The sequence below is a fragment of the Macrobrachium rosenbergii genome, chromosome 48 (genome assembly GCF_040412425.1).
Source record: "Macrobrachium rosenbergii isolate ZJJX-2024 chromosome 48, ASM4041242v1, whole genome shotgun sequence".
NCBI lineage: Eukaryota > Metazoa > Arthropoda > Malacostraca > Decapoda > Palaemonidae > Macrobrachium > Macrobrachium rosenbergii.
Window position 1 is genome coordinate 40,271,528 of NC_089788.1, and position 25,257 is coordinate 40,296,784.

At 41.2% G+C, this 25,257-nt stretch overlaps 1 protein-coding gene across 1 annotated transcript; it reads left to right on the plus strand.

Annotated features, from left to right (window-relative positions):
- The first annotated feature begins 16,182 nt into the window (after positions 1-16,182).
- LOC136831042 (uncharacterized) lies at positions 16,183-23,393 on the plus strand. The gene is made up of 7 exons (XM_067090987.1): positions 16,183-16,256; positions 18,779-19,957; positions 20,260-20,393; positions 20,938-21,702; positions 21,851-22,285; positions 22,433-22,507; positions 23,278-23,393. Exons 1-7 carry the CDS (start codon positions 16,183-16,185, stop codon positions 23,391-23,393), a joined length of 2,778 nt encoding a protein of 925 aa, XP_066947088.1.
- The last annotated feature ends 1,864 nt before the right edge of the window (positions 23,394-25,257 follow it).

Below are 25,257 nucleotides of genomic sequence, written 5' to 3' on the forward strand. Positions count from 1 at the left end.
TATATACATATATATATATATATATATATATATATATATATATATATATATATATATATATATATATATAGAAATCATCAACACACAATCACGTGTGGAACAGAAATAAATTTCTGACTCACGTCGAGGATCGAACCCAGGTCTCTCAGGATTGTATATATATATATATATATATATATATGTATATTGTTACAAACTGTATATTGTTACAAACTTGGTCCTTGGTTGGGGAGAGTTGGAACAGTTTATCTTTTTTGGCTGCCGAAGGACCAAGGGGACGCGAGTTTATAAACAAGAGAAAGCTACTGGAAACTCACCTTAGAATCTTCCTGGATTTAAGTAAATAATTAAGGTCGCCATTTGGAATTAGAATTCTTTTACAATTAAAGGGGGTTCATTTACAGAGACTGGGGCAAATATGCAAGAGAAAAAAAAGAAAAAGGCATGTGAAATGTAAACAGTTACAACCGTTTAAAAGTACACACAGTAGATCAATAATGCAGTGATTTGCAAATAAGCAAGGTAAATATGAAGGGCCTCAGGTACAACAACCCCTTGATGACAACTGACACTGTTATGATAAAATTACAACAGGTTACAGACAATAGTACATTAGAAGGGGTGAATTCCAGGGGAAAGGCACTCAGTTAATTAAGATGGTTTTGGCGTGCGCAACAGAGTCTTGTGATTAGGCTGCGACCAGGAATGGTTGCAAAATTTGGATGGCAGTCAGAACTAGTGGGACATAGATTTGCGAACGGGCCAGATATGATGACTCCTTGGAAGAGAGGTCCAGAGTTAGTACCACACGGAAACAATGAAATCTCCCCTGCTGTCCATTAAACAATAAATCTTCGCACTGGGGAGGAATCAAATGCTTATATCACTTAGACTAATTTGCCCTTAATTTGCACTGGGGAAGGGATATTGGACTACTTGTCACTGAATCGTTTTACGTTGTTTTCAAGGCAAGTCATGGGGCGATTTATGGGCTGCTCGAAGTAGGATGACTTAACAAAGGGAATGCATTGGTGGAAGAGAAAATTGAAGTGTGAAGGAATGGAAAAATCAAGGAATTTCAGGGGGAAGGGAAAGGGCTGGCTTACTGACTACTTGTGATCAACGAACCTGATCTACAGATGTGGGCACCAAACATGATCGACTCGGCTGGTTATTGAAGTTAGCTTTCACCAGCGAAGAATGAAGGGATGTGGGACATGCATCCGTGACAGGATCCTAGAGGCCTCTGCTTGCGATCAGGGACCAGTCTGCTCTCCCGGGGTTGTTTGTGTCGAGATGTAGGCCTACGCCGACCTGCAAAAGTCATACAGCCAGCAAAGGGAGCGGAGGGAAATGGCCTTAAGATTAAGTACTCAGAGGTTAAGGTCCTAGATATCTCCCAGCCCGAATGTGTCCCCTAAGCCCACAATACCTAACTACTCCCCCATCACGTGATGGGGCTGAAAGGGGGTCTCTATTGTCTACCCCAGATTAGCTGAGGTGGGGGCCTAACCCTAAATGAGTGAAACACTAGCTGTAACTGCTTTTCTCTGGTTCAAAATACGCTTGCTTCTACCACAACCGCCATGTTTTCTTGCCCCCATAGTCAAATGGAAGGAGAAACTGCATTACAAAAATAATGATGCACTGGTGGCTAAATGAGGGAGGGATAAATCCGTGAAAATATATATATATATATATATATATATATATATATATATATATATATATATATATATATATATATGTATGTATGTATATATAAATATATATATATATATATATATATATATATATATATATATATATATATATATATATATATATATATATATATATATATATATATATATATATATTGTGATGAAGTGTCCAGTGTCTGCTCTTCAAATCAAACCTGGCATCTAAGTGCTTGATATTTGATTACCAAACTTACCATTTATTCGACAATTATAGTTACCTCACAACAGCCAGACACCTGAACCCTCATCATACATACAAAACGACTTCTCTAAAGGCAACAGTGATCCCTAATAAAACTTGTCAATCATGAAAAGTTCATTAAAATAGGTGTGAGGTAAAATCAAAGGGTATCACTCCAGTAATATTATAAAAGTTCAAGTATTTCTATTTATTTCCCTGGTTCGAGCTCACTTCACTTACTTGAAGGAAAACATCTCACTTACCACTCTATATCTAATTCAAATCAAAATTACTGGTGGGTCAATGAATGGAACTCTGATATAATATTTAAAATACAAAAATTTATATCTAAATTCAAAGATTATACATGACATTAACAGTCTCAGGGAAATTTATTATTACTTGAAAACAAAACAAAATTGGATTAAATCTGAATTAATCATCAGTCAAAATTAAATCAGAAATTAATTTATTAATTAATCAAAAAATTATTCAAGTAAAATTTAAATTGTTATGTAACAAAATTTTAATTCCCAATTGTTAAACAAAATAAGGCAAATAAATCAATCATATAAAAATGTGGATACAAAAGACACAGAAATATAGTCTGCAAAAATTAAATATCAAAAAATGTAAAGCAAAAATTAAGGCAATAGCAAACACACCACATAATTATAAAATTATTCAAAAGACGAAACATAAAACATACAACATGAAAACAGTATTAAAAAATGGAGGTATCTTTACATATAATCACTGTAAATATTATTTTTAGTGCACTAAAAACCAATAATTATGTTACAATACCTTGGTGCCAATTGCTTCGTGTTTTTAATCAGGCGCCGTTACACACACACTTAATAAAATACACTGTTCAGATAACTCTGACACATTTACTAAGGAATTAAACAGTTAAAGGTTATGAGTGACCATCGTCTACCAAAATATCAATTACATTACAACAGGACATTCGAAGTCCCGAGAGCGAGTAAGCGAGAGAGAGAGAGAGGGAGAGCGAGACAGAGGACCGCGCCTCTCTTTTCAACACAGCTATAGGTCTCAGAGTGAAGCCCCTTCGTAAGGGCGTCTTAGACGGCAGGGCAGGGCATGACCCTAGGAGTGTGTGGATGGTTTTTTTTAGATGAGGTCTTTATTTTAAAAACTCTTTAAAAGCGATAATTAGACATAGAGTGGAATTACAATTAACAATAATATTTATCATTACAAGAGAATCTCTAGTTATTATAATAAGAATGAAAAATATCGTCTCATGGAAAATTCCTGAATGATGTTAGGCAACTTACATAAGGGAACTTTCCACCCAACAGTGTTTTGATCGAGTCCCAGTGGAATGCGTCACTTCAGCAGTTTCGAATACTGACAAAACAAATTGCGACTCTGTACAACAAACAACGGCGCCCTATCTCTCTTAGTGCCACTCATCATCTTTACAAACCATACAGTGTTTACAGTAACCACATCAACTTTACGCTAACTCTGAATACAAAATTATACAGCATACAACAATTCACACATACACACGGGGAGATTACTGCATTATGAAAACCACAGCATAAGAATACAGTATATATATATATGAGTATATATATATATATATATATATATATATATATATATATATATATATATATATATATATATATATATATACTATTTCAGAAAATATGGCCGCTACAATCTTATAAGATACATGGTGTGATGAAAGAATTTTGGAGGCGAGAGTGAACTAGGCGAGAGACTGGATGCAAAATCTTTGTATCCAGCAAATAGTTTGATTCCTCAGCTCTCTGCGCAAGAAGCTCAGCAATATTGGAGGTCAGGTGATCTCCGGCGTTATGTATATTCGTGAGTACGTGCGTTACTTTGGTCTAGATTATGCCAAAATCTGCCCTAAAAGTGAGTTTGATCGTTCATTAACGTGACAGAACTGCAGTTGTCCAGTCATAGCTTTGGAGTGGTTTCAGGCTTTGAAAATCGGCAGATAAGGCAGAGTCTCAAATCTCTGTTTTTATGGGAGAAAATTGAACTTGTGATTTTTACCATGACTTTCTAATCATTATGAACTTACGAACTGGTGTGGGAAATTTAATATGAATATTCATACCTCTTTCATATTATTATTTTGGTTGTGTTACGTTTGCCATATCTTGGCTATGCATTTTACACTTTCCATTATTGTGTTTTGTATTTCATATATTTTTGGGAGTTTTCTATCATGTTTAATTCTTTCGACAGATGTCTGTGGACTTGTTCGAATAACATGTGGAATTGTGGTAGACTGTTTTTTTTGGACATGACTTTTAGTTATTGATTTGGGAGTATGTGTGATTTTGGGGATTTCCAGGCTATTAGCCATAATGAGACTTCTTTAATCAGAAGTGCTTTGCAGTTTAGAGTTTAGTTATCTGACTCGATAATTCATTTATTATGCATTTTAATCTTTGCTTTGTTTTATTCATTTCTTGTTGGGTTATTTGAATAATAAACCTATTTTTGTAGAAACGATTGTGTTTCTTTAAATAGTCCGTTTAATTGCTTTGGTGAGAATGAGAGAGGTCGGGTGGATGAGCTTCGGAAAACGATGAGAGAGAGAGAGAGAGAGAGAGAGAGAGAGAGAGAGAGAGAGAGAGAGAGAGAGAGAGAGGGAAAAAAAATGCGAGTGTGATCATGGGTTGAACCTTTTCACGTCTTTTTCCTGAGGTCGGATCGCTAAGATCACGCTACGTACACTTCTAAAACAAGTGTTGATCTGTTCCCTGTAACAGATTTTAATGGTGGCAGCGGTGGGATTCGAACCCACGCCCCCGAAGAGATGGGATGGATTAGAGACTATCTTCATTTTGGGAGATCAATATCAAGGTTCGGGAGTTGATTATAAGACAAGTTGTACTTTAGTTAGAGAGAAGTATGTGTGTGACAGTAGTATTTTCCAGTTGCGAGTTGTGTCTGTGGGTGGTTGTGAATTATCATTAGTTCATGGACAGACTCCGACAGAATGTGACTTTAGACAGTTCCTGCGAGATTACCACATTGTGTCCACCAGTACTCTAACTGCCGTGTTCTGCAAAGAGCGCCCCATTACGATGATGTGCCAGAGCAACAAGTCGACATCATTCGTTCTTCGAGGGTCCAAGCTGTTCGACTCATCCTGCAGAATCCTGTCTACGGACTTTCTCGTACTTAGCGTGCTGTATTCAACAGTTCGAGAAGATAATTATGCGTCATAACGCATAACGAGCATCTGGTAGTGGCGGTACCTACAACCAAGGTGCCAATGACTGTTCCACCGTTGGAAGACATCGACGATCCGTGATGTTCGAGTATCAGGAATATATTATGCCGACAATTTTAATTGTCTTAATAGCTATTTACTGATAATTCTTGTTGTGGGAGTAGTAAAGCTTATTCGTGTTTGTAAGATTACATGTAAAGGCTCTAAGAACACAACCCCAGTGACTTTGGAAGTGCGTCATGAGAGCAGTCCTTAAAGCTGCAGTGCAGTAGACATTGCTAATTGAGCATAGCCCTATCTGTTATGTTTTATACGTATGCTTTTGTTTTAGTTTGCCGTTAAGGAGAGCGAGACGCTCTTATGTGGTGGCCGAGCACTATTTCAGAAAATATGGCCGCTACAATCTTATAAGATACATGGTGTGATGAAAGAATTTTTGGAGCGAGAGTGAACTAGGGCGAGAGATTGGATGCAAAATCTTTGTATTCAGCAAATAGTTTGATTCCTCAGCTCTCTGCGCGAGAAGCTCAGCAATATTGGAGGTCAGGTGATCTCCGAAGCGTTATGTATATTCGTGAGTACGTGCGTTACTTTGGTCTAGATTATGCCAAAATCTGCCCTAAAAGTGAGTTTGATCGTTCATTAACGTGACAGAACTGCAGTTGTCCAGTCATAGCTTTGGAGTGGTTCCAGGCTTTGAAAATCGGCAGATAAGGTAGAGTCTCAAATCTCTGTTTTTATGGGAGAAAATTGAACTTGTGATTTTTACCATGACTTTCTAATCATTATGAACTTACGAACACACAGGAAATTTAATATGAATATTCATACCTCTTTCATATTATTATTTTGTTTGTGTTACGTTTGCCATATCTTGGCTATGCATTTTACACTTTCCATTATTGTGTTTTGTATTTCATATATTTTTGGGAGTTTTCTATCATGTTTAATTCTTTCGACAGATGTCTGTGGACTTGTTCGAATAACATGTGGAATTGTGTGGTAGACTGTTTTTTTGGACATGACTTTTAGTTATTGATTTGGGAGTATGTGTGATTTTGGGGATTTCAGGCTATTAGCCATAATGAGACTTCTTTAATCAGAAGTGCTTTGCAGTTTAGAGTTTAGTTATCTGACTCGATAATTCATTTATTATGCATTTTAATCTTTGCTTTGTTTTATTCATTTTCTTGTTGGGTTATTTGAATAATAAACTATTTTTGTAGAAACGATTGTGTTTCTTTAAATAGTCCGTTTAATTGCTTTGGTGAGAATGAGAGAGGTCAGGTGGATGAGCTTCGGAAAACGATGAGAGAGAGAGATTCGGGAGAGAGAGAGAGAGAGAGAGAGAGAGAGAGAGAGAGAGAGAGGGAAAAAAAATGCGAGTGTGATCATGGGTTGAACCTTTTCACGTCTTTTTCCTGAGGGCGGATAAGCTTAAGATCACGCTTCGTACACTTCTAAAACAAGTGTTGATCTGTTCCTGTAACATATATATATATATATATATATATATATATATATATATATATATATATATATATATATATATATATATATATATATATATATACATATATATATATATATGTTACACCTACAGATTCAACATTCCTTTCAAAATGCTATGTAACGTGTTTTGCGGCCTAACTTCAGAAGACGGGGTAACCCGCAACTCTTTCTCTCCTCTCTCTCTCTCTCTCTCTCTCTCTCTCTCTCTCTCTCACTCAACCCACAGATTCTCTCTCTCTCTCCAACACCATCCTCAAAATGGATATTCTAAGGAAACACAATCTTTCCTACATAAATAGATTTATTATCAAACAAACCCAACAAGTAATGAATTAACAAAGAAAAGATTAAAATGCATAATAAATGAATTACCAAGTCAAAAATAGTCTAATTCAAGATTTAATCTTACTCTGGCTAAAAAGCCTTTACACTCAAAACTCCCACACACTCCATCTTAGACATGATACGTCTAGTCTTAAGGTCAACCACATTAAAAGCAACCACTAAACTGCAAAGATTGCAGTGTCCTTTCTCTATCACCACAGCAACCCCACAGACATCTGTTGAAAATCAAACACATAGTAATCTCCCACAAATACAGTATACAAGCATGTGATATAATAATGAAAGTCTAAAATGCATGGTTAACCAATGTCAAATCAGAACACAATAAAATAGAATATTAAAGTGACATAAATGACTATGTCCAATTCTTCCCACAAATTCATAAGTGTCTTGGATATGGTAAATTCACAAGTTCACAGTCCACACAGAAAAAGAGAAGTCTGGATTTACCTTAACTGCCGGTTTCTAAGAGATTGGAAACACACAAAGCCACGTCTGGACGATATCGCTCTCGCTAAGTTAATAATCAACCAGACCTAACTTTTGGGCACAATTAGACATAATCTCCATTTTTCTAACGCACGAACTTACGTACTCGCATACCAACTCGGTCGGTTGCCTCACATATCAGCAACAATATTGTGTTCATCGAGCCAAAACAGCTGAAGCAATCGAACTATTTGCTGAGTGCAATGATTTTGCAACTGTGCGATTGTCCTAGTTCCACCTTATAGCTTCTCTTTCGTTTCATCACACTATGACTGAATATACACAGTAATTCTAAAATCAAACACATTACCCATATATATATATATATATATATATATATATATATATATATATATATATATATATATATATATATATATATATATATATATATATATATATATATATATATACACAGATGTAGTGATATAATGAAAGATTGAATAGAGAGAGAGAGAAAAAGAATAAAGAGAGAGAGAGAGAGAGAGAGAGAGAGAGAACAACAATTAAGCCTTGGTTGTTATGCATTACGAGGCTAGAAATGTCAAGTAAGCTAACAGCAGGAAACCGTCTTACACGAACTCAAAACAGGGAGCGAGTGTATCACGCCCAGGGCCATAAAACTGATCATAAAATCTTGAACCTGTACCCTTGCGACTGAGCTGACCGAGCACCTCGTCAGGAGTTAACGTTCCAGCCGTACCTATAACCCCGCCTTCAGTAGGAGGCATTTACATGAAATTCCAGGAAAAAGAGGGCTGGACAAAGTGAAGTAGTTCACCATTTCTCCAATTAGACATTCTATGGAGGAGTTACTAACTCCTCCTCCTGAGGCAATTTCAATCAAATCCTCTAATAGTGCAGCAGATAATTGCATATTTCATAAGAATCGTTCAGATAGTGAAACAAGCATGAAATTTTGCACAAGTGCTCTTTAAAGTTCCCTCTATCAGAAAAGGGCGCTGGCCACGCAAAAATTTAATATGGCGGCCAAATTCCAAGATGGCGGCCAGTATCGACAGATTTTGGCTAATTTTTCACTAGAATGGCATGTATTTGCTTCTAGCAATATGGTAAAGCTCTTCCATACTATTTCTTGTGAATATTATGTTTCTGTAGCTTCCCAGTACAGTTTACCTTTAAATATGGGGGCTATATGGCTGCCAAGAAAAGGTAGAAACAATAATTATAATGAGAAATAATGCCAGTTCAACAATTATCGTTTTAAGCATGGATCTTGGTTTCTGTGGTTTTAGATCCTAATGAGGCCATCTCTTTCGAATAACTCATCAATTTTGAAGGAAAATTAATAAATGTAAAAGAGTGTATGTCTGCACACAACCAGGGCACACTGGTGACATCACTGCTGTGTAACTCAGCATGGGGTTCAGTGCCAGCTAATCCAGCTTTACTAATCCTGTAGTCTTAGACTAGTAGTTGTAGTATAGTTTAGTTTAGTGTCCCAAATGCTTTCTAACAGCCCCAGACCAGCTATAGTTAGATAGCCGCACCTGAATAGACAGGATGTGCCAGCGCAGGAGAGCCGAGCCAAGGGTATGGGGGCTGTACATGATGGTTCATGTACTTACCCGGATGGTGTACAGATCACACGGGACTTAAATGGCACTGGATGAATGATCGGGCTAGGTGTAGGGAGACCGAACCTAGTTGAATCCCATACAGGAATGTGTGCTTTGTTTAAGGTGGTAAAAGGATAACCCTTGGCCTTAATCAAAAGTGAAATCATGGCAGAATGTGATGCCAATCCAATATTGAGCAGTAGAAAAACAAACTGGAGTTTGTGTTGTCTTTGTCAGAAGGACAAAGAGGTGAGCACTTGACATCACCTCCAAGTCATCATGTCCTAGACCATGATGGGTACACAATGCTGGCAAGGAACATTCCCATGTTCAGTGAAATTAATGAAATGCCACTGATAATGGATCCAGCAAGGCTGGATGAAGGTGATGGCATAGAGGCCACTCTCAGGAAAAAATGCAGCAAAATACCATGTGAACTGTCGCTTGTTGTTTAACAACACTAAACTGGACCGTGCAAGAAAGCGACAATCCAATGACCAGACCAGCAACACTGAGACTAGTCGTGCAAAACTGCGCCGAACCAGTCATGACAATGAAGTTTGCATTTTCTGTGAGAAAGTGGCACCTGCATCTGATCTCAGACAGGCTAGTACTAAGGGCCTTGACTTGAAATTGCGTGAATGTGCAGAGATACTTAGTGATGGCAAGCTCCTTGCTAAGTTGACTGGTGGGGATGTCATTGTGCCCTCTACAACAGAAAAAGGTCCTACCTGAGGAGCCTTGAGAAAGACCAAGGTAGCACTGAGTCAGAATCAGATGTGTATCCACTAGTTCTGTCAGAACTGATGACATACATTGTTGAAAACAACCTTTGTTCAGATGATCCAGTCACATTTCGGCTGGCAGATATTTGCCACCTCTACCAACAACGTCTGGAACAATTAGGTGTAGAGTCACCAAGTGTAAATTCCACGAGACTCAAAGACAAACTTCTGGCAGAAATTCCAGAACTTGAGGCTCATAAATCTGGCAGAGATGTATTACTTGCATTTCAAAGGATGTGGGAAAAGCACTTGCTCAATCATCTGATCTTTCAGAGGCAGTTATCATTGCTAAAGCAGCAAATATTCTCAGAAAGTCTGTACTTGATCATCAGTCACAGTTTGATGGCACATTTTCTGAGGCTTGTGTACGAAATTCTGTGCCTCCTCTCCTGCTCCAGTTTGTAGGGATGGTTGAGCATGGGGCTGACATCAAGTCACAGTTACGATTTGGAGCATCAAAGTCAGACCAGGCCATTGCACAGCTCATGCAGTTCAACTGCTACTCCCGATACAAAGAGGGAGCAACAACTCATAGACACTCCAAAGACAGAGAAACACCATTCCCAGTCTACATGGGACTCTCAGTCTATGCCAAAACCAGGAAGAGAAACCTGGTTGAAATGCTACATCAGTATGGCCTCAGTATCTCTTATGACAGAGTACTGGAGGTCTCTGCACAGTTAGGAGATGCCACAGTTAGCAAATATGTGGAGGAGGGTGTGGTCTGTCCCCAGTACTGCGAAAAGGGTTGTTCACCACTGCAGTGATGGACAACATCGACCACAACCCATCTGCAACTACTGCCACTACCTCCTTCCATGGAACTAGCATCTCCATATTTCAGCACCCCACCAAGGAGAACACTGGACAGGAAAGACAGCAACTAAAGTTTGCACCTGAGAAAGTGAGGTCGGTGCCTGAATTGCCGGACACATTCACAAACATCTCACCAGCTTCCTTTCAAAACAAAGAACCCTGTGCCACCAAACACTGCAATACCAAAGCCACCCACAGATATCTTGGGGCCACAGCTTGCACTGGAGTATCAGTGGCTAGACAAGGTCATAGTCACCCAGGAAATAGATGATGCAGTGAATCTGACGTGGTCAGCTCATCACGCTTCAATGAAGAGAAGCCCAGAATTTGAAGTAACCATAACTTCATTGCTTCCTCTCCTGCGTGATCAGGCTCATTCTGTTGCTACGATCAAACACATGATGCAGAAAGTGCAGGATGTCACTGATTTTCTGAACCCTGGCCAGATACCCATAATCACAGCTGATCAGCCAATCTATGCCGTAGCAAAGCAGGTGCAGTGGCAGTGGCCTGATCAGTATGGCGAAGACAAGTATCTGGTAATGTTTGGTGGTCTGCACATTGAGATGGCAGCAATGACATCTCTTGGTACTCTTCTTCATGGCAGTGGTTGGACAGGAGCTCTGGTGGAGGCAGGAGTTGCTTCATCTGGAACTGCAGAATCCTTCCTGTCAGCTGCAAGTGTAACCAGGACACGGCAGATGCACCAGGTTACAGCCTCTAGTTTGTACAAACTCCTGAGGACAGCATACACTGACTACTGTGCTGAGAAAGCAAACAACAATGAGCAGGCATTAGAGTTTGAGGAGTGGTGTGACCTTCGAAGACAGCAGAATCCACAGTTCCACTTCTGGCACATGGTGTTGTCTATGGAACTTGTGATATTCCTACTGATCAGGTCCTTCCGTGAGGCCAATTTTTGTCCTCTACTGCCAGGCATTGCATGAGCTGATACCCTACTTCTTTTCCAACAATAATACAAACTATGCTCGTTGGCTGCCTATTCACCTCAGGGACATGCTTACCCTAGAGAGTTCACACCCAGAGTTGCACAAGGAGTTCAAGGCTGGCAACTTTGTTGTGCACAAGACCAGTCGCCAGTTCTCAGCAATGGCTCTTGACCAAGCTCATGAGCAGACCAATGCCTTTATAAAGGCTGATGGCGGAGCCATTGGGCTGACTGAAGATCCGTCAGCACTCAGAAGATGGATGGTGGCTGGCCCAGAGATCATCCGCTTGGTGTCTGCATACGAAACAGAGGTTCAAAGTAAGGGAGTCTAATGAGCAGACAACACACCATGAACAAACACCTCATGCGCAGAAGACATTCTTGGAGAGAGTCAGCAAGCTGTCATTGGCTTTGCAACACTTGGGAAGTCCTTTTCAGGAAGAGAGCCAGGATCTGTATTCCATTGACAACAAAGACATTGCCCACCCCAGCTCAGCAGAACTTCTACAGACACACCTTGACAGAGGCCGCACTAAATTTCTGAAGTTTTCAGACTCTTTGGCAAACAATGCAGTCTCCTTCTATGAGCCGATAAAGAAGAACAGAACTGACTTCTTCAGGCAAGAAGCTGCTCCTGTAGAACAGTCAAAGCAGAAACTTCTGAAGGAGGATTGCCAGCTTTTCTCAAAGCTATTTATATCCTGTCAGAGCCGTGAATGTGATTTCTGCAGGAATTCTTCCAGCATGAGAATCAAACATTCCCAGCTTCCCTTAGTGAGGGTGGTAGGCTGTACACATGTCAGAAGTCTCAGCTGACCTCGGTCCTGGAGAGTCATGTTACACTAGAAGACAAAGAACCAAAGACTGATGTCCTCATTGTAGATGGATCAGCTTTGGTCCATGCCTTGCCACCAAAGAAAGGAAAGACCTTTGAGGGCTATGCACTTTGCGACTTCTTGCCTGTGATACAATCCTATAGCAGCAAGTACACATCATCACATCTTGTATTTGATGTATACAATACATCCAGCCTCAAAGCTGAGACCAGGCTCCAACGTGGTCAAGGAGGAAGGCGCAAGGTGACAGACAAGAACACAATTCCATCCAACTGGCGCAATTTCCTAAGACACGATGCCAACAAGACAGAGTTGTTCCAGTTCCTGGCAGACAAAGTTGCCCAGATGTCTGCCACAAATGTTGTCATTGCCACGAAAGGGTCTGCTGTCCTCAGCACTCATGAGGCTAGTCTTCAGGACTGGAAAAGTGCTCTCATGAGGAAGCTGACACCCGCATCTTTCTCCATGCCAAATATGCCACAGAACATGGAGCCAAGACCATCACGGTTAAAGCAAATGACACAGATGTTCTTGTCGTTGCAGTCAGTGCTTTCTCCACTCTCCACAATCTAGGGCTAGAGAAGCTATGGGTGGCATTTGGCCAAGGCCAGAGCCTGCGCTGGATTGCTGTGCATGACCTGTGCAACTCTCTGGGCCAGGAGAAGGTGAATGGCATGCTCTTCTTCCATGCGTTCACAGGCTGTGATACAGTGTCAGCCTTCCGAGCAAGGGCAAGAAGACCTACCTGGCAGACATGGAACATCTTTCCAGAGGCCTCCACTGTGTTCTCCAAACTGAGTCACTACCCTCTCAGAGTGGAAGAGAGTGACCTGAAGGTCCTGGAGAGGTTTGTCATACTTATGTATGAAAGATCCAGCACTGCTGGCACTGTGGATGAGGCTAGACTTGATATGTTTGCCAGAAAACAAAGGGCATATGAGGCCATTCCACCAACCAGGGAGCTCTCCTCCAACACACCAAGCGTGCTGCGTGCCAGGCTGGTTGTGTGTGTGGGGGCAGGCCACCCAGTGTCAGCCACAGCCAGAGAACCCTGCTGAGTGGGGATGGCAAAAGTCTGGTGAAGCATGGCAAGTCCTCTGGACAACCAACTCGCCCTTAGCCAAGAGTTGCCAACAGCTTACCAAATGTGGATGCAAAGCAGGCTGTCGGGAAAGGTGCAAGTGCTACAAGCTGGGTCTTCCCTGCACAGCTCTGTGCACTTGCAAATGTGAAGTCTAGATAAATATTGCCCTCTCTTCAGTAGATAATCTAGCTTGAGCATCCAACGTGTCATGCTATGCCTACCTTCTTATCCTCGAATTTTTCAAAGGTGTAGGTTGAGAGACCTATACATAGATTGGTTGCGTTTAGTCCGTATTTTCTTCTTTTCTTTTTATGGTTACAGTCTTAGACACAATGTTGTATGTGACCATACCATTACTATTTCAGTTGAAAATAGCATATTAGTTAAACTGTCTGATCACATGAATATACCATTAAATAAAAACAGTTGGTCTCTATGTCTGCTAGCGCTGTGGATAGAAAAAAACTTTTATGGCAACCATTTTTGTACGCCATCTTGGTTACAATTCATTTAGTAAGGGTTTTCAATAAAATGTGTGGTATGGAACATTTTTATAACCTAAAAGTCGAGGTTTAAAAAAAAAAAAACTGGCATATTCCATCCAATAGATGCTCCCAAACCAGTGAATCTCAACATAGATGGCGGCCATTTTGAAAAATAGCCGCCATCTTGATTTTCAGGTGGCCAGCGCCCTTTTCTAAGAGAGCGTAGTCTTAGGAATGTTTGTGCCAAATTTCATGCTTGTTTCACTATCTGAACGATTTTTCCAGCAATCTGCTGCACTATAAGGAGAGATTTTAACAACACCCACAACTGTCCTTCCCAATCAAGCTGTTCGAGGGGAGGCCTTACAGATAAAATCTTCCAATGAGGTATCTTCAAGGGAGGAAATGGAAGATAGCAAGAAGAACCAGGGGTTCCAGAGGAGAACGAAGCCAGAAAAGAATCATTAGAGTCGCTAGTCACCAATACAAGAAGACACAGTTCTTCCCCCTAGCTTCCGTGGTCCCAACCAGACTCTGACTGCGGGCTACTCAACCAGATTCTGTCCATGACTACTTAACCATACTCTGACCGCCGGCTACTTAACCAGACATAAACTGAACTTCGACTAGCAAGAGTGGTTTTCAAGATAGTAAAACTGTAACCGTAATTGTACTTGTATATGTAATTAATTTTCATCATTAAAGTAAAGTAAGAAGCTACCCATTCGTCTCCATTACTCCTTTCTGAGAGATATAATTACATTTCATATAAATCCGTTCCTAATAATGAACTCGTGAGCTGCTGACTATGGGAAGAGACACTGTGGACGAATACGTAGCTTACATAGAAGAAAAACGCAGGTAAGAAGGGAACAATATGTCCCACAAGTTATGAAAATAAACTTGTTCACGATGTTTATATATATATATATATATATATATATATATATATATATATATATATATATATATATATATATATATATATATATATATATATATATATATATATATATATATATATATATATATATATATATATATATATGTTTTGGTTTATTTATTTATACATGTGTATTTTTGTAACCTACACCCATACATCTTGATATTTGTTGAATTCACAAATATTAAGCCATAACTATGTTGAATATCCGGTTCACAATACCTCAGGAATAGCTTACACCAGTGGGATTTGAAGAGCTGCCTGGTTTGTAAACAATGATGCACAGCGGGAACAACCTCCCTTCCCCCCTCCCTCCCATCAACTGCAACTTCCTCTCCCTTCCCAGTGCTTCCAGTGGAGGATGATGCCTGGATCACACATTGGCGATTCAAGAACATGACTGTCGTAATAGCTGGATTTGGCCAAAGAGAAGTCGGCCGGCAGGTAGATTATAATTTAAAGGTCGCTGTCAGTGACATCATCAAACCATGTCAAAGCTCGTATCCAGAGTTCAGACACAGAATGTTTCAACATGAGTTTCTGAAGTACGAAAAGGCATTTTCAAGACACATGACGGTGCTGTTGCGTCTGTTGGCATGTGATGTAACTAAATCGCAATTTAAATCATCATGAATCGTCACGCCTTCACAGAAGTCGCTGTCCTTTAAAAACCGTTAAATGTGGGCGTGGCCTAAATTATCGGCAACTTGCACGTACGATACGGACTTACATAATCTCATCTCGACCTGTGAAGTGCTGTCGTAAATGGTTCATTGTGTATGACGTCATGGTATCCTAATCAGCTGATTTTTTTTTTTTGTGGCCCAAGGCCCACAACTGATGATGATTGGTTGCCAAACCCAAGATCTAAATGCCCACATCACACATTGGCGGTTCAAGACCACGACCATCATAATGGCTGGGTTTGGCAACCGATCGGCATCAGTCAGGGGTCTTGGGATTCAAAAAAAAGAAAAGTCAGCTGATTACGACACCATGATGTCATACGGTGATATGAAAATTTACGACAGCAGTGCGCACATTGAGATGAGATTGCCGACGTGTGTAGTCTTATGCGCCAGTCACCGATGATTTAGGCCACGCCTACATTTAACGGGTTTTACAGGACGGTGACATCCGTGAAGGAATGATGATTCATGACGATTTATGCCTGACTTAATTATGCCTGTGTCACACATTGGTATTCAAGACCACGATCGTCGTAATTTGCTCATTATGATGTGGTTACACTCTAGGTAAGACCAAATCGACATCAATCGGCATGATTTGTAACCACGTTGCCGAGTTTGGCAATGTCCACCAAGTGATGGCATACATGCAAGGCTGCACAGCACCTACGCGGTCGAGTCACGACGACTGTCAATAGTCGCCACGTCATGCCACATGACACAACTGTTTCGTAATGTCATCAGGACTGACGAGATGGCGTCGGCATTGGATTATGTCAGACGTAACTAGCAACGTCAACACGCACTGTTAAATGTATGTTTTTTTGTCCAAAAGAACGCTCTCGATCTTGTGTTTACGTTTGTTAAAATGTACGTTTAGCGTCAAAAGAACGCTCCTATTTGTTTACATTGTATTAATATGTGGAAATTTAAGTAGATTTACTGAGTATTGCTAAACTTTACTTATATGACAATTGTGGAGTGTGTTTAATCAGGTATATATGTGTTTGTGTTGTAAAACAATTATTGTTTTGCCCTTTATGAGGGTGACGCCTTTTGAAGTTCCCCATTCCTGTGCTGTGTCGTATTTATGCCCGTTCTTTTCAGAGTTTCTTGCTATTTTTATATTGAAGTTGTAAATTGATGTACCAATTGTGTTTTGTATCTTGTTTGTACTGTTATTGTGAATTTTTGAGTGAACTGGGAATTATAAAAAGAACTGTGGAACCTGTTACGTTCTCCCCAAGCTGTTTGAATTTTTGAATTTTTGTGAGAGGAAATAAACGATTGAAGGAAGAGCGCGTTTCTCTCTCCCGTGAGAAAGTTGAGTATTGAGGAGATAATGTCTCACGATGAGGGCCAGAGGCCCCAAATAACCTACATGGTGCCCAGACCGGGATCAGAAGAAAGTGACAAAGATTTTCCCGGATTTCCTGACATTTTGATGAAACTGAGAAGTCTTAGATTGAAGAAAGTCGGAGCTGAAGCATGGCTTTTGTGCTGCGAGAAAATTAGGTGGAGTTCTACAAGGCCAACCAAGCTGGCATGAGCTGACTAGCCTAGTGGACGAATTCGACCACCGTAAGTCTAAGTGGGTTGAACTAGATGATGCGGTGCAAGACTTGATTGAAAATCCGGAAGAAGTCAAAAGGTTAGTCTATGAAGCCGACGATTTCCTCAGTGAGGTAGGCCAAACACGCATTGCTGCTGCAGAAGTTTTAGAAAGGTTAGGCAATGGTAGACTTGTGAACTTGAATAGTAGGGCTACTGAAGGCAGTATAATTTCTGCAAGTGAGCCTAGTAGTGAAGCACATAGTGTGAAATTGCCTAGGCTTGAGTTATTAAAATTTGGCGGAAAATAACTGAGTGGATGCCGTTCTGGGATCAGTTTAAGGCTATTGTTGATGACAAAGCCTATGCCTCCTGTTAACAAATTTATGTACCTACGCTCTGTGTTGGAGGGCGAGGCGAGAAGAGTTATACAGGGTCTGGCTCAGACGGCTGCTAATTATAATTCAGCATGTGAACTGTTAAAAGAGGTATGCCAAACCAAACAAGATAATTTCCGCCCACATTCAGGATCTAATGCAGCTTGCGTTGTCAAGGAGATCGAAATGCGACAATCAACTCTTGGCCTTGCGGAAGTTGCAAGACGACGTGATAGCCCATGTTCGCAGTTTGGAGGCTCTTGGGGTAGGAGGGGACCAATATGGGCTGGTATTGGCGCCCATGATCTTGTCCCTGCTCCCCCACGAGATTAGACTGGAGTGGTCTCGAAGTCAGCAAGAGGAAGGAGACCTTAAAGGGCTGCTGGAATTCCTACAACGAGAAGTTGAGGGGCGAGAAAGGGCTGAGGCCCTTCAGGGCTGAACCATCGAAAGACTGAGGATCCTGGCGTGGAAAAAGGCAGAAAAAGCTCATCCAGGGTTCTGCCTCAGCCCTTCAAACTTCATCAGAAGAGAGTGCCTCTAAGCAACAGTGTGCATTCTGTGGAAAGCTGCATCCTAGTGATAAGTGTTTTGGTATAATGAAGCTCTCTTCATGAAAGAGAAGAAGCCATTCTGTGGAAAGCGGCTGTGTCTTAAGTGTTTATCTCCTGGCCATTATGCAAGGGGTTGCTGGGCCAGGTGTTCAGTGCAAGGGTGGCCATCACCACGCACTTATTTGTCGTAAGTCCGGCGATAACCCCTGTAACAGCTAGTGAGAAAACCCTGAAGGAGAAAAGGTGCGGGGGAGAGTGAATCTGTTACACATGTGGGAGTGGCTCCTTGTGAGTCAAGGGCTAGGGCTATTAAGCAGTGTTGTGTATTACAAACAGCAAAGATAAAGGTTGTAGGCTATCAGGGTATAATATCTGCAACTGTAATGTTTGATACAGGATCGGATCGATCCTACATTTCCAAGGACTTGGTCAAAGGGTCAGGCCCAAGTGGCTGACCTCTGAGTATTTATCATTTTCTGCCTTTGGGGAGGTAAGGCCTCCAAGGCAGATTTGTGTAGCATTTATGAAGTGATGAGTTTAGGGGCTAATAACCACAAATATAGCTTTAAGGTAGCTGAGATTGATGTAATTTGTCCCCTTTATGTAGGACCAAGGTGGATCCTAAGTGCTTAGAGCCTTTTGCGCATCTTAACCTAGCTGATGAGTATGGATCCAACCGAAAGATACAGGTGGATATGTTGATTGGATTAGATTTGTATTGGAAGCTGATGCTCCCTAACAAAATTGTGTGTCATGAAGGGCTTGTAGCCCAGGAGACTGTTTTTGGTTGGGTTTTGTCTGGATCCTCAATTAGGTCCAAAGATAACTGTGATGTAGGTGTGCAACTGTTAACATTTTCTAATTTTCAGGAAGATAGCTTGAGTAACTTTTGGGATTTAGAATCTGTAGGTATTCAAGCCCAGGAACCACGTTCTGACGCTATTAAGTCTGACCCTATTCTGGTGCAATTTGAGAAATTGGTAAGTTACAAGGAAGGCCGTTATGAGGTGGCCCTTCCCTGGAAATCAGAGTCTGTAAAGTTAAAGTTACTTGATAACAAACACCATGCCTTGAGAAGATTGGATAATCTGAGTCGTAAGTTAGATAGGGACCCTGGTCTGCAGGAACAATATTATACAGTGTTTGAAGAGTATGAAAAGGAAGGTATTATAGAAGAGATCCCACCCCATCAGTTGGAGGGTGGGTACCCAGTGTTCTATTTGCCTCATAGACCTGTGGTGCGGGAGGTGAGTATCTCCACCAAAATCAGGCCTGTGTTTGATGGGTCAGCTCGTGGCAGTAATGGTGTGTCCCTAAATGACTGTTTAGAAAGTGGTCCTTCCTTAAACCCAGATTTAGTAGAAGTTCTACTGAGGTTTAGAAGATGGAGGGTGGCCTTAACTGCTGATATTACAAAGGCTTTCCTTCAAATTAAGGTGAGGAGGAGGACCGTGATGTTCACAGGTTTTCTTGAAGAAAAGGATATTGTAAAACATTTCCGTTTTGTAAGAGTACCCTTTGGAAATAAGAGTAGTCCCTTTTTGTTGAATGCCACTTTGAAATTTCATTTAAAGAAATACCCTCCCTCAGAGGTGGTTTCTGAATTGCTTGAGAATCTGTATGTTGATGACTGGCTTTCTGGGGCTGCTAGCCCTGCTGAGGCCTGTGCAAGATTTGATGAAGCCTGTGGTATGTTGAAGAAGGCTGGTATGTGCCTATCAAAGTGTACTTCCAATTATAAAACCTTGCCCATGACAGAGGATTCTATTATAGAAGGTGTAAAGGTGTTAGGCTTACAATGGGATTCCTCCTCGGACTGTTTTACATTTAAGGTAGAGAATGTAAATCCCTTTGGGGATATTGTTTGTACTAAAAAAGAAATGTGTTAAGCCTAATTGCTCGATGTTTTGACCCCTTGGGGTTCATATGTCCCTTTGTTATGCATGCAAAATGCTATTTCAAGAAATCTGGAGATTAGGTCTAGATTGGGATGAACCATTACCTGAGGCTATGCAAGGCAGAGTTAAGTTGTGGTAGTAGGACTTTCTGTACTTGAATCATTGAGAATTAATCGTTACTTATTTTCAGAATTGTCCTGGGAGATCTCCCTGCTATTGAACTTCATGCCTTTGGTGATGCATCGGAAAGGGGGTACGGTGCTTGTGTGTATGTGAGAGTGCCAGAAAAGGGTAATTTCAAGGTAACATTGATTGCTGCTAGAGGTAAGGTAGCCCCTATAAAGAAAGTTTCCCTCCTAGGCAGAATTACTTGGTGCCTTATTGTGTGCTAGACTTGTCGTATTTGTGAAGTCTGCGTTGCGGCTGGTCCAGGAGGTTTCAGTTCGATGTTGGACTGATTCCACTGTTGCCCTAGCGTGGATTAAAGGAGAACCGAATAGATGGAAAACCTTTGTAGCCAACAGAGTTGTGGAAATTCAAGGATTGACTCCACCATCTTGTTGGCAACATTGTCCTGGAAAGGACAATCCCGCAGATCTGATATCGAGAGGTGTTTATGCGGAGCAACTCACAGTCTGATGTTTGGTTAGTGGGTCCTTCTTGGCTCCGCACCTCATCTCTCCTACTTAAGGAAGATGCGAGAGGATTCCCACGAGAAGAGCAATGTGAAACAGACACTGTTTGTGTTGCAGTTGAGTCTGATCTGCCCTTGTTTGAGTTTTCCCGATGGAGCTCCTTTCGAAGGCTCTCAATATAGTAGGTTGGGTGTTAAGATTTGTTGGTAATTGTAAAGCTTCATCCCTTAAAGCTGGTGGTCCCTTGACTTATGGAGAATTGATGAAAGCCAAGGTCAAACTGCTCTACTGTGCTCAAAGAGAGGCCTTTGCAAGAGAAATAAATGCTCTGGCTTTGTCTCAACCCCTCCCTAAGGGGTCCCCTTTGGTCAAACTTGATCCATATCTAGATGAGGAAGGGTTGCTGAGAATAAAGGGGCGCTTAGAGAATGCCGAATTGAGTTTTGAGAGTAAGCACCCTATCATTGTCCCTGGTACTTATATTGCTTTGTTGTTGGTTCGTTTCCAGCATGGATTGCTTAAACATGCTGGTGTTGCTGTGCTTGTTTCCACTCTGCGAAACAATTATTGGATCATTCGTCTTCGTCAGATTGCTAAGAGGGTTTGCAGAGAATGTGTCGCTTGTCGTAGATGTGAAGCCAAGGCCTGTTCCCAGCCGGTGGCTCCCCTTCCTGAGTTAAGAGTCAAAGCTGCCCCTCCTTTCACTGTTACAGGTCTAGACTTTGCTGGTCCCTTATTTTGTGTTGATTTCCCCTCCAAGAAGTTGTATATTCTCCTTTTTACTTGTGCTGTTGTCAGAGCTGTCCACCTAGAGCTTACAGAGTCTCTCTCGGTTACTGATTGCAATTTGGCAATTCGTCGGTTTACGGCTAGACGTGGTGTACCTTCTGTGTTCTACTCTGACAATGCTAAAAACCTTTTGGGTGTCTCCAACCTGTTGAAGCAACATTATGGCCCCATGGCCCCCAATGGAAGTTTATTGTACCTAATGCGCCTTGGTGGGAGGCTGGTGGGAACGCCTCATTATATCAGTGAAGGTTGCGTTGAGAAAGACGTTGGGCACTAAGACATTGTCTAGGAGTGAATTAGAAACCACTCTTCATGAGGTGGAGGCATGTATCAATTCTAGACCCTTGACATTTGTAGGTGAAGAACCTGATGTTGCTAATCCCCTTACTCCATCTCATTTTCTTATTGGTCGTTCAGCAGGTTTTCAGGTGGAACTGGCAGATGACTCTGCCTCAGGTGTGACCTCAAAGGATTTGTGTGTAAGAGAGGCTGTGCGTCTGAGTCAGTTGGAGAAATTCTGGAACATCTGGCAATCCGAGTACCTTAGAAACCTGCCTTGCATGGTAAAGGGGTTCAAAGCTAATTGTAATTTAACAAGGGGTTCTGTTGTAATAGTAAAGGAAGAAAGAGTGCCTAGGCTGCTGTGGCCACTTGGAGTTATTACTGAGGTGTGCCCTGGAAAGGATGGAATGGTGAGAAGTGCCAAGGTTAAAACTAAACGTGGATTTGTAACTAAACCTGTTCAAAACCTATACAATTTAGAGATTTCAGATATCAGTGAGGAAAGTGTTTGTAATTCCCCTGATGAAATAATAAAGGAAAATCCAGTTGTAGGGGATCCCATGGACCCAGTTGAATCAATCACTGAGTCTACTGTAGGTAAAACCCGAAGGGGGAGATCTGTTAAAGTACCTGTTAAACTTGACTTGTAATTTTCAGGTTATGAGATTGTAGTTGAGGTTCTTATGATGATAGGAGTGTTGAGACACTCCTATGGTGGGGAGGATGTTAAATGTATGTTTTTTTGTCCAAAAGAACGCTCTCGATCTTGTGTTTACGTTTGTTAAAATGTACGTTTAGCGTCTAAAAGAACGCTCCCTATTTGTTTACATTGTATTAATATGTGGAAATTTAAGTAGATTTACTGAGTATTGCTAAACTTTACTTATATGACAATTGTGGAGTGTGTTTAATCAGGTATATATGTGTTTGTGTTGTAAAACAATTATTGTTTTGCCCCCTTTATGAGGGTGACGCCTTTTGAAGTTCCCCATTCCCTGTGCTGTGTCGTATTTATGCCCGTTCTTTTCAGAGTTTCTTGCTATTTTTATATTGAAGTTGTAAACTGATGTACCAATTGTGTTTTGTATCTTGTTTGTACCGTTATTGTGAATTTTTGAGTGAACTGGGAATTATAAAAAAGAACTGTGGAACCTGTTACGTTCTCCCCAAGCTGTTTGAATTTTGAATTTTTTGTGAGAGGAAATAAACGATTGAAGGAAGAGCGCGTTTCTCTCTCTCCCGTGAGAAAGTTGAGTATTGAGGAGATAATGTCTCACGATGAGGGGCCAGAGGCCCCAAATAACCTACACGCACCATCCAGTACGATGTATGCCGTGTACTTGGCAACCCCACAGTGTGTGCAGTGGGGATGCACAGTAGTGTATTTTAGCTCCCTTTTTTTCTTTTTTGTTATTGTTCACACAATAATAAAAAGAAAAAAGTTCTTCTTGTGACTGTTCTCTAATAATGGTACTGTAAATTCTTTTTTGTACATTTTCAAGGTTATTACGAAAAGGCATTTTCACAACACATGATGCTGCCGTTGCATCTGTCAGCACTGGATGTAACTAAGGCGGGCACAAATCATCATGCCTTCACAGACATTGCCATCCTGTAAAAACCGTTAAATGTGGGCTTGGCCTGAATCATCGGCAACTGGCGCGTACAACTACGCACATTTGTAATCTCATCTCAACGTGCACACTGCTGTCGTAAATGTTCATTACGTATGACGTTGTGGTGTTGTAATCAGCTGATTTTTTTTTACTGAGGCCCAAGGCCCACAGCTGATGCCGATCGGTCACCAACAGCATTGTAAAGAGCAAATTACGACGATCGCAATCTTGAATACTGTTTCAGTGCCAGGCCATTTCAGCATACTGTTTCAGCGCTAGATCACTTCAGCACGCCGTTTCAGTGCCAAGTCATTTCAGTACTTAATTTCAGTGCTAGGCCATTTCAGCATGCTGTTTAATTGCTAGGCCATTTCAGCATGCATTTTCAGTGCCAGGCTATTTCGGCATGCATTTTCAATGCCAGGCCATTTCAGCATGCTGTTTCAGTGCCAGGCCATTTCAGCATGCTGTTTCATTGCTAGCCCATTTCAGGACGCGTTTCAGTGCCGTGCCATTTCAGCATACTGTTTTAGTGCTAGGCCATTTCATCACACCGTTCCAGAGCCAAGCCATTTCATCATGCTGTTTCATTCCTAGGCCACTTCTGTGCACTGTTTCAGTGCCATTCTATTTCAGCATGCCATTTCAGCTTCAGCCCATTTCAGCATGCTTTTAAGTACTAAGCCGTTTCAGCATGCTGTTTCAGTACCAACACATTTCAGAATGCTTTTAAGTACTAAGCCGTTTCAGCATGCTGTTTCAGTGCCAACACATTTCAGAATGCTTTTAAGTACTAAGCCGTTTCAGCATGCTGTTTCAGTACCAACACATTTCAGAATGCTTTTAAGTACTAAGCCGTTTCAGCATGCTGTTTCAGTGCCAACACATTTCAGAATGCTTTTAAGTACTAAGCCGTTTCAGCATGCTGTTTCAGTACCAACATTTCAGAATGCTTTTAAGTACTAAGCCGTTTCAGCATGCTGTTTCAGTACCAACACATTTCAGAATGCTTTTAAGTACTAAGCCGTTTCAGCATGCTGTTTCAGTACCAACACATTTCAGAATGCTTTTAAGTACTAAGCCGTTTCAGCATGCTGTTTCAGTGCCAACACATTTCAGAATGCTTTTTAAGTACTAAGCCGTTTCAGCATGCTGTTTCAGTGCCAACACATTTCAGAATGCTTTTAAGTACTAAGCCGTTTCAGCATGCTGTTTCAGTACCAACACATTTCAGAATGCTTTTAAGTACTAAGCCGTTTCAGCATGCTGTTTCAGTGCCAACACATTTCAGAATGCCATTTTAGTTCCGTGCCATTTCAGCATACTGTTTTAGTGCTAGGCCATTTCAGCACACCGTTCCAGTGCCAAGCCATGTCAGCACGCTATTTCAGTGCCAGGCCATTTCAGCGATGCCATTTCAACACGCCTTTTCAGTGGCAGGCCATTTCAGCACACTGTTTCAGTGCTAGCCCACTTCAGCATGCCATTTCAGTGCCAAGCCATTTCAGCATGTTGTTTCAGTGCTAGCCCATTTCAGCGCGCCATTTCAGTGACAAGTAATCTCAGCATTCCATTTCAATGCCAGGCCGTTTCAGCATATTATTTTAGTGCTAGGCCATTTCAGCACGCAGTTTCTGTGCCAGGTCATTTCAGCATACTGTTTCAGTGCTAGGCCATTTCAGCATGCAGTTTCAGTGCCAGGCCATTTCAGCATGCCGTTTCAGTCCTAGACCATTTCTGTACACTGTTTCAGTGCCATTCTATTTCAGCATGCCATTCAGCATGCTGTTTCAGTGCTAGGCCATTTCAGCATGCCGTTTCAGTGCTGTGCCTTTACTGCATGCGGTTTCAGTGCTAGGCCATTTC